General features: G+C 38.0%; 1 protein-coding gene across 1 annotated transcript; it reads left to right on the top strand.

Moving 5' to 3' along the window:
• Positions 1-1,588: 1,588 nt before the first annotated feature.
• Positions 1,589-10,253, top strand: nr2e1 (nuclear receptor subfamily 2, group E, member 1). The gene is made up of 9 exons (XM_039692170.2): positions 1,589-1,999; positions 5,277-5,422; positions 5,846-5,933; positions 6,745-6,980; positions 7,091-7,237; positions 7,345-7,441; positions 7,635-7,784; positions 8,686-8,791; positions 8,957-10,253. The coding sequence occupies exons 1-9, from the start codon at positions 1,942-1,944 to the stop codon at positions 9,117-9,119; spliced, it is 1,191 nt and encodes a 396-aa protein (XP_039548104.1). The 5' UTR covers positions 1,589-1,941; the 3' UTR covers positions 9,120-10,253.
• Positions 10,254-10,433: the final 180 nt, after the last annotated feature.

The following is a 10,433-nucleotide window of genomic DNA, read 5'->3' as shown; positions in this document are numbered from 1 at the left end:
TTTAAAGGAGGACATGACAATCACTAATTGCGATTAGATACGCCCCCGTTCGCCACGTTTAGCCCGAGATTTAGGGCTCCCATATGGTCCCGAGCTACCGTGGGAATGTTCATAATTAAACCTAAAATATGGGTGTCTGCTGGCGTTGACCACAACACGGCACGCTGTTAAGGTCAAGATGTCATCGCGCACGTTCTCAAAGGGGTACAGTCGTGATTCTTTCAGTCCACGAGGGAAACTCGTACGCATGTGTCCCCCCCGAAACAGAGCGCACAATTTCCTGTTTTATTTTTTTGCGGAGAAATGTTTTCAATGTAGGCTACGTTTTTTTCTCTTCATAATAAAGCTCTAAAATGGTTAAACTCTTTTAGCCTATATTACTGTTTATTTGTATTCCCGTTAAACTGAGTAAATGCTATTACCTTTAAATATAGCACATTGGGCAGAGACGTGAGATGACGTTGCATTCGGCTAAATGGCTATTAGTAAAAATATATAAATATATGTTACACATATAGGCTACACACAAAGTAAATGTTGCCTAAAGCCTAATTCCCATAGCTAAAACAAGTTTCTATATAAATATAAGAAAAGTTGATGTAGGGTCTAGCCTACATTTAGAATATGTTTATCATTATGAAAAACAGAAAAGAGGGTCATAAAGGGTCATACTTTAGTCTAGGGTCCAATTCTCACTATTTACGACTTTTGCCTCAAACTCCTAATTAGGCTGTTAGTTGTTAAGATTTTAGGTAGGCTATTCGGTAAGGGATTTCGAATATGTTCATGCAGAATAAGGCATTAATATGTGCTTTATGTATAGGCTACTAATAAACAGCCAATATACTAATATAATAAGCAACTTTATAGAGAGAACTGGATCAAGTGTTACAGAAAGCCGTGCACTCGGAAAGAATGCACAGCTTCACATTTACCACATAGTAAACATAGCACATGCCACATGTTGATTCAGAATTAAAAATACAAAAAACACCAATATCCTCAAATGTTAACGCCGAGAGAGAGCGCGATGAGAATCAGTATTCGGGCTCGAGGGAGAACAGATCTCTTGCAGTCGTTCTACCAACGCAACAGGTGCACGCGCGCGATGGAAGGATCCGGGAAAACACGACAGAAAGTAAGTTCTCGTTACAAAAAAGTGATTGTGTTTCTGAGGATTATTTAAATAGGATACTTTAAACGATTTACTTAAGTCTGGGAGCACTAGGTCACTGAACTCCCAGAGGATGGAAATGTGTTCTTAATCAGTGGCAAACGTTTGATTCGGTCATTTAAACAGCCTCGCTGATCCTAATCAATTCCTACAGAGCACACCATTAGCCTATCACAGTGTCTCTCTCTCACTGTGTGTGGAATATCACTTCATTCGTCCCCGTGACGTCATGCGAGAGCAGGAGTTGAAGCAGAAGGCAGGGAAAAGCTAAGTGGTCAAAGGAAGTTGGGCTCTCCTCCCACCCTCCCTCTCTCCCGCCCTCCTACTCTAATACATCTCATACATATTAGCAAACCTTTAATCTGACGGTACACATCACAAAGTCACTCACCAAGACTCTGAGCTCAGACGCATTCTGTAGCCTACGTTTTAAGCTGGTGTTGAGCAGTAACAGTGCTGGCTTGTGTTTCACCAACTTTCCGTGTCGCTGAGAGACAAGGGACCGGCTTGGCCATAGTGCGGCTGCATCCATCGCATCAATAAACAGTCTGACCAAATCTGGATTCTATTTGCAGAGAAACAAGAGGAGCGACTTGGACAACCTAAAAGAAAAGTACAACAGAAAGCAGAGGACCAGTTGTGCACCGCAAATCGGATGTTTAATTTATGCTTGCCATTTCTTAATCCAAGTCAAAAGTGCTAGGACTCTTCTGGGCCTGAAAAGTGTAACTTTTCAACGCAGTTTTCTTGGAGCAGAGGTCTTCAATATGAGCAAGCCTGCTGGTTCAACAAGTGGTTGTCTGGATATTTTAAATGTCAAATCCAGTGAGTAGATTGTTTTTCTTTGTTGTTGGTAATAGCGTGAAAGCGAATCAGAAACGCAATCTCTTTTGTTTACGAAATAAGTGAATTTAAAATAGTTGCTTAGGCCAAGCCTATATTTATGCCTTAAGTGACAAAAATCAACTTAACTCCACAGAGCTGTCAAACTCAAATCGGTTTGTTAACATGCTGTCAAATTGTTGCCTACGTCTAACACCGCGAGATGAAAGGACTAAAATCAAAGCAGTCTATAACAGTGTTTTTACAATAGATAGCTAAACGTGTAAGAAAATAAATAAACTGATAAGCCTGGAAAAGGTTAGATAAGTTTGCGTTTATTGAAGCTGTTACACTGCTGAGTCTTGACAGCCTTGTTTCCCCATTAGCAAATAAGTTGTGAATAGGCTGCCAGAAAATCTAACTAATAAACTAATATTGTAACAGCCTGTTCAATACCACATTTTAAAATATAGTTTGGTCCTAAGGTTATGCGTAAAGCATAAACGTGTCATCAAATCAGAAGTTAGAGTGCTCTTTTGACTCTTTATTTAATTTCAAGGAAACACGAATGCAAGTGTTCTGAAATAAATTCCATGACAATTTATTGTTTCACATTTGACATGTGGATTTTCAAAATTGTCTGAATGGAAACATTTTTTGAAATGTGAATTTGAGAAATACGGTTTTGGTGATAAAAAAAGAAGTGCGCCTCAATGTGACTAAAGATTAGACTTAAATGAAAAGGTGTTAAATGTTAAGTATCTAATCTAAATGATCCAAGAAAATTATTTAGGCTAAGTGAAAGGCAAAAAATAAGGTAACCCAATCACATTCCCCCCATAATGCTCACCAGTAATGATTTTAAAATAACAGACCTGTGTTAAAAACACAATTTTTAAATCTAGCTTAGTATTTTAGTCTAAATTAGTAAATTTAACTTAGGACCAGTGAACACATGAAATAATTTCGTTGTCCCCTAAACTTTTCGTTCATTATTTTGAATGCCAAGCCCCCAAAAAACTTTTTGACGAAGGCTTTACACACCTTTCAAATAATTTTCAAATAATATGTATAATACACGAGAGTATTATATAAATATATATATATACATATATTTTGCGTTACAGTGGCAAAATCGCGCACTTGCACTGTTTGGGTGGTCAAAGGCCCATTAAGTGCAGAGTTTCTCACAACTGCACGTAATCCAATGCAGCAGTTCCCAGGGTTGATGCTGATTACAGTAATGAAATATGCCATATGTCTTTAAACAATTACTGCTTACAATGCAACACACCGGGACCCCCACAGAGGAAAGTTAAAGACGTGTTTCATTCTCTAAAAACTGAGTTTCTTATATACGAATTGATTGTTGTCAAATTTGATTGCATCTAATCTGGATGGGGGAACAGTACAGGCTTTTATGACTTCCTCGAAGTAAGAGCTGTCTGCTTTGATTGGTTCAATTATCATACCACATAAAAAGAAAATCGCACACTGGAAACAATTATTATTATTATTATTATACAGAAACTCTAAATGCAAATAAAAAAAAAACATTTTTTGTTGCAAAAAGTGCAAATTTCGAGCGCTTCATCTGACAAATAAATATATAAATAATAATTTGTGCACCATGGAGAAATTTTCAAGTTTCAAAACTACTTCGTGACAAAAGCAACAGGTTTCCATCACAAGAGAGGCTCTCTTTTTCAGCCATGCAGGATGCAAGCACCGTTGCTGAAGAGATATTAAATTAATTTACATTATTGTCAATACGGGAATTCCCCACTATTCTGATTTTTTATATAGCCCTACACCAAATCTTCAGTCACTTTTCCGTCACCAAGCCTTTAACAAAACGCCATTATAATTTCTGAAAGGTCCTGTACGAGGAACATCTGGCATGCACAGAATAGAAGTCTGTTTTTCCATAAAAATGCATCATCGGTTTTTTTTCTTTCCTTTTCTTGTTTTAAAAAGTCAGAGTGCATGAAGTCGTTTTCCTTCTCCTTCGTTACTGGTCTATATCCGAATTCCCATGCTACCCTTTTTGACGGGTCACTGGAAAATCAATGAGCAGGTGGACATATGTCAGTGTAATTACATAGCCGTTTCTCTAAACGACTCCCCCATATACATGCAAATATACCTCTATTGACAGACTTAAATACAGAAAAAAATGTTCTGCACACACAAGAAAAATCACAATTTTCATTTACTCCAAGTTCATTTGCATACACTTCATTTGAGTCTCTGAAACGCGCTGGTGCGTATTATTCTCCTCTCCCGTGTCACTCCTTAATCCGCGAGCCTATAGACGGCGCGAAGAAAGCAGTTGTCGAGCTTCATTATGAAGCGGGGCTGGCAGCTTGTCGAGACCAGGCCAGTCAGACGAGGCTCAATGGGGAAATCATTAAGTTAACACTCTCCCTAATGTCGCCATTGTGCACGTCTACTGAACATTGTTTTATGCGACCTGCGATATGACGCTTCCCACCAATGCGCCCAGGGTTTGCACATTCCTATGGACTGACTCATTAAAAGTGTGTCCCTTAATGCATTATTTAGCACGATTGAGCACGATTGAGCACGTTCTTAGAAAGATGCAATGACTTTCAGGGAAATTTCTGTAGGCCTATAAAAAGACCATGCACTGTAAAACATATTGTTGGTTTAACTTAAAAAAGTAAGTAGCTAGCCTAACCTGGTTGCATTAGAATGTTAAGTTCATTGAAATGGAAAAGGTGAGATAATACAATGAAAGCGAATGATTTAATCATCAGAAACTCAAAATTATATGTTATCTGAACTAAATAAATTATTTAAGTTTGATTTGACAAAAGAAAAAATGTTGTGATTTCATGAAAATATTTTTTTGACCGTGTGCAGGTGCAATGTTGAGGTTCGTCTCGCGCATAATTTCACTTTTGTGCCCGTATCACAGAAAATCAACTTTTTTTATGTGACACTTGTTTATCCAGGATAAATATAGATAAATAGATAAGTGCTATTTCATCGCTATTTCTGTTCGCGCGAGACTATTTGCTATCGCCAGGTGAAAATATGATCTCGGCCTTACTTGAAATCGTAAACTTAATACCAATCTTTGAGTTCAAATGAATAAATATAAAAAATTAGCCTATTTAAAAAAAATCTAACTTTACAAAATATGTCAATATTCTTAAATAGACACAGGCCTACAGTCTGCAATTGGGTTGCTACATTTTTTTAAAATCATTTTTTCATTAAATAGACTACTAATTATATTTTCTATCTCTGGTAGGTCGGATTCTGGACATTCCATGCAAAGTGTGTGGAGACCGAAGTTCTGGAAAGCACTACGGGGTTTATGCGTGTGATGGCTGCTCGGGTTTTTTCAAGAGGAGCATAAGGAGAAACAGAACGTATGTCTGCAAATCTGGCACACAGGTGAGCTAAAGCTAGGCCTGCTAATCAATTACGGCGAAGTGTTTGAACCATAACAGCGTCAGCTAATTTGATCTAAACTAGCGCGTCTAAGGACTAGATTACACCTCCAGTGATTTTCATAATTGAAAGATTATCCCAGAAGTGAGCCCCCTCCCGCGCCTTTGAGGGCCCTTTGCCCCGTCTAGTGTAACAGGTGTAATCCAATCTAACGCACCGGCAGGACTGGGTGGATTTGGAGAGCGGTAGGCGGGAATGAGACTATTGGCCGTGCGGCGGGGGAGCGAGTCAATAGCCGTCATTACTCAGCCATTCCCACATACCTGTGGAGTGGAGATCACTGGAGCATAAAGCAGAAGAGGCTGTTTGTGTGCCATTACTGCTAAACGAAATTTCCTCATTCTTTCCTGTCCTCTTTTCCCTCAGGGTGGCTGTCCAGTAGACAAGACACACAGAAATCAGTGTCGCGCCTGTCGCTTGAAAAAGTGTCTAGAAGTTAATATGAATAAAGATGGTAAGTGCTAGTAAACACATTCGTTTTTAAAAATATATATATTTTCAAGAGTTAGCAACAGAAAATGATTTTATGCTGCCTGTAATCCCCTTTGATAGATGCAGAAAAAAAATCATACGGTAAAAAAAGCAGATTGCTTTTGTCTTTACTTGGCAAATAGGCTAGTTGACTAATACACTTGCATTTATAAGCTAAATGTTATAAGTGTCAGTGACTTGGTTTTCCGGATATATAAAATCGAATTAAAAGGATGACTGAAAAAAATACCACTAAAATTTTATTATGCCTTGGCTATATAATAGAAGGACTATTATATATTATTGTTAGGCTATAGGCTTATATATTATTATTATCAAAGTGTATTCTATTGAACATGCTAATAACCAGTTTGTCATGTGACCAGAAAAACAAAACAAACAAAAAAACAGGCTCCTTTAGACCCTCATGCACTTCAGACTTTGAAAATAAATAAATAAATAAAACAAACAAACAAATAAATACATAAAATCGGAATATTTTTTTTTCTAAAAGTGTAATAACACTAATTATATGCAAATTTGTAGAAAAGCACAACGATTACTTAGTGCCTTCATTGTGCAAGTAAAATGATTTTGTACCTTTAACTTGATTGTTAGCCTAGGCTATATCTATAGGCTACATTAAGTAAATATTTATTGTAGAAATAATCGATTATCAAAAAAAAAAAAAATTCCAACAAGAATAGCCTACATACATAGGCCACATATTTCCAAACTAGCAACTTTTTATCCTATAAGAATGTAATTTATCATCATGTCACATATGAATACAGCAGTGCAGCACGAGAGAGGACCAAGAACGTCAACCATTCGAAAGCAGGTGGCACTGTATTTCCGAGGCCATAAAGAGGTGAACGGCTCGTCGACCCATTTTCCATCCACGTCTATCCCGGGGCCGCCGTTCTTCACAACAGTCACGCAGCTGGAGCCTCACAATCTGGAGTTAAACACTGTCACAAGCACACCAGAACGGCAGGCTATTGTAGGACTCGCCCAACCCACACCGAAGGTAAACGCAGTTTAATCAACGAATTATCGATTTAATTAAAACATAGTTTAACTTGTAAATGGATACCTACAACCCCACTTATTTTCTATGCTCATATAATAACTTTTCAGTATCCTCATGAAGTTAGTGGCACTCCCATGTACCTGTATGAAGTGGCGACAGAGTCTGTGTGCGAATCAGCCGCGCGCCTGCTCTTCATGAGCATTAAATGGGCCAAGAGTGTTCCGGCCTTCTCCACGCTACCTCTACCTGACCAGGTAAACACGTGTTTAAATAAGTAAATGTATCATTTTCATGTAACCAAAATAAAATGCTAGGTGTTTTGTGTATAATCATTAGTGAACACTCTTACCTTTTTTTGCAGTTGATTCTTTTAGAAGACGCGTGGAGGGAGCTGTTCGTGCTGGGCATCGCGCAGTGGGCCATTCCAGTGGACTCCAGCACTCTCCTGGCGGTTTCAGGTAGGACAACAAGTAGCCTGGAAGAGATTCGTCATGTCCGCAATGCTAAGTTGCCGTAATGATTGGTTGTTAACAAGTTTGAAATAGGCGACTTTTACAATTGCCAATATCTATTTTTACTTTTGCTTACAAAGTCATATCCATACTTTGATTATCCAAGTGCAAGATTTCATCTCGTTTTCTCGCGAATTAGGAATGAACACCGAGAACACAGATTCCCAGAGGCTAAACAAAATCATCTCCGAGATCCAGGCGCTGCAGGAGGTCGTGACGCGTTTCAGACAGCTCAGACTGGACGCGACGGAGTTTGCGTGCCTCAAGTGCATCGTCACCTTCAAAGCAGGTAGAGTTCGTAAAAAAATAAAATAAATAAAAACCTCAAAAAACACACTTTGAGAACACACAGTGCTGGGGAAATTACTTAGAAATTGTTGTCAGTTACTGATTACAAATTACATTACAAAATTTGTAGCAACTAACGTAATCCATCGCAACACATGTAAGGTAATCTGATTACTTTTTGTTTACTTTTCACTTAAAGGGATACTCCACCCAAAAATGAAAATTCCGTCATAATTTACACACCCTCAAGTTGTTGCAACCCTGTATGAGTTTCTTTCTTCTGCTGAACACAAAGGAAGATATTTTACAGAACGATTTCTTTTTTTCTACTATTTAAGAACGTATTTTTTTCTACTATCAAAATCAATGGTGCCAACTAACCATTTGGTTCCAATCGTTCTTCAAAATATATTCCTTTGTGTTCAGCAGAAGAAACAAACTCATACAGGTTTGCAACAACTTGAGGGTTAGTAAATTATGACAGAAGTTTGGGTGGAGTATCCCTTTAACACTTTTAATCACATTGATTTGAATAGGATAATCTTGTTGTAACCATATTGATATAAAATACATAGAGAGACTAAATACATTCCATTCTTTAACAACAACAAGAAGTGCATTAAATATTACAGGCTGGGGTTTGTGATTGAACTGCAGAGGTTTTGTGTGTTTAATGAAAAGGTATTAATTAAATAATAAAAATTTAATACATCATATAAGTGTGAACTTAATTTTATTAATGATTATTATTGACCTAACTAACTTACTAAAAATCAAATGCAGTGTGTGGGTCTCAGTTTTCAGTGGGCACATGACTAGTGGCTGGTCTGACTTGCTCTACTGGCCAAACGGTGTAAAATGAGCTAAACAAACATGCCGTCTCTCTTTTCTTTCTTGTACAGTTCCAACACACAGTGGTTCGGAACTGAGGAGCTTTCGTAACGCTAGTGCCATTGCAGCCCTTCAGGACGAAGCCCAGCTGACTCTAAACAGCTACATCCACACCAGGTACAGCGAATACTTACTGAAACATGTGGAAATCTATTAAAGCGCATACAATGATTTTTATGCAAGAACAGTGGTGAATTTAGAACTCTTCTGATTTCTATTTTAAATTTAACTTTTAAATTTAATTCTAATTTCAAGGAATTTAACTGAATGGTTACGTTTCAGGTACCCCACTCAGCCGTGCCGCTTTGGGAAACTGCTGTTGCTCTTGCCTGCTCTACGTTCAGTTGGTCCATCCACCATTGAAGAGGTGTTCTTCAAAAAGACCATCGGAAACGTGCCCATCACACGACTGCTTTCAGACATGTACAAATCCAGTGATATATGAGCTACTGAGAGACAAAGAAAAGAAACAAAATGTATCTTTGACCTTGGCATTCACATGGACGCCGTGGATGATACCAGATGCCCTAATAATGTGATTCTTCACGCACTTGTTTGGTGAATAAAGCTCTACCAATGTCAAGATGTTACGCAGGGAAAGTTTAAAACAGACTGCATCTCTAAAAGTTGAGCTCACTGCTTAGAACGAAAAATGAATTTAACCAGTAATTTTCTAATTGATTTAATCTATTTAAGGTTGTTTATGGAAGTAACTTAACAAGCTTAATCTGTTCTTGTTCTATCAAGATTTAAATACAAAATGATCTTAGTTTGTAGTCATATTTGAACGGAGTGTCTGTTATGTACAATCATTCATTTCAAAATGGGACGTTTTATTGTGTCCAATTCACCAACTACCTTCATGACCAATGCTGTTTTGATCTCAGCACCACTATTATTTGTATGTCCACGAGAACTTTGAAGGAAACCAAAAAAAAGAAAGAAAGAAAAAAGAAACCATGAGGTATGTTACAGGGAAGTAAGTCGCTGTCCCTTTGACATAGTGCTGAAAACCAAAGGCCCATGAGTCAGAACTGAAGAGCAAGTTCATTCCTGTCCCGCCTTCCAGCAGAAGCTCCAACTTTAATCAAAAACACTTGAACCAGCTAATCAGGTTTACTTGAAATGCATGCTTTAAGATTGGAATTAAACTTAGCAGGAAGGCAGCAGGACTGAGCATTACTGACCTGATGAATCACATAATTACCTATTGAGGTGACTGGGAGGCCACAGCACCCACAGCTTGTGACCTTTAAGATTAGGGTTCACAGGCAGGGCATTTCAAATCCTCTGGATATATTTCTGTCGGCATTGAGAGTTTTCTGTGTGGCCACTCTGCAAATGTAATTTTATTGATTGATTTTTTTTATTGAAAGCCGTTTCTGCTCATACTTGGCCCATGTCAGGGGTCATCATTTAAAACCCTTGTTTGACTAGCTACTAACCATGGAAAAGAGACACGATCAGCACTTGGATTTTGTTTTTTTGTTTTTTGTAGTCTGTAAATACATTTCTCGTTGTACAGTGATAATTTTTGTGAAAGTTGTTCTAAGATATTAGAATAAATATTGAATATTGATTGCCTGTTTCTTCAACGAGGGTCCAATTCATGTCTCGTTTCACTGTAGGGGTTTTGGGTTTCTAAAGCCACATCCTACAAGCAGAAAAAAGTCCATTGCTCCCTAAACGGGGTACTGAACGGGGACAGAGAGAGGTTCATGTCTGCACGTAAGTGCATATTGAACCACTGTCGATACAA

The sequence above is a fragment of the Pimephales promelas genome, chromosome 13, assembly GCF_988280905.1.
Source record: "Pimephales promelas chromosome 13, fPimPro1.hap1.1, whole genome shotgun sequence".
Taxonomy (NCBI): domain Eukaryota; kingdom Metazoa; phylum Chordata; class Actinopteri; order Cypriniformes; family Leuciscidae; genus Pimephales; species Pimephales promelas.
This window is presented reverse-complemented; position numbering and strand designations above follow the sequence as displayed.

Excerpts from the sequence above, each read along its gene's own strand:
- nr2e1 (XM_039692170.2), top strand. The coding sequence starts at position 1,942 with ATGAGCAAGCCTGCTGGTTCAACAAGTGGTTGTCTGGATATTTTAAAT. Across the intron at positions 2,000-5,276 it reads TATTTTAAATGTCAAATCCA|GTCGGATTCTGGACATTCCA; the intron begins GTGAGTAGATTG and ends TATCTCTGGTAG. Across the intron at positions 7,238-7,344 it reads CGCTACCTCTACCTGACCAG|TTGATTCTTTTAGAAGACGC; the intron begins GTAAACACGTGT and ends CTTTTTTTGCAG.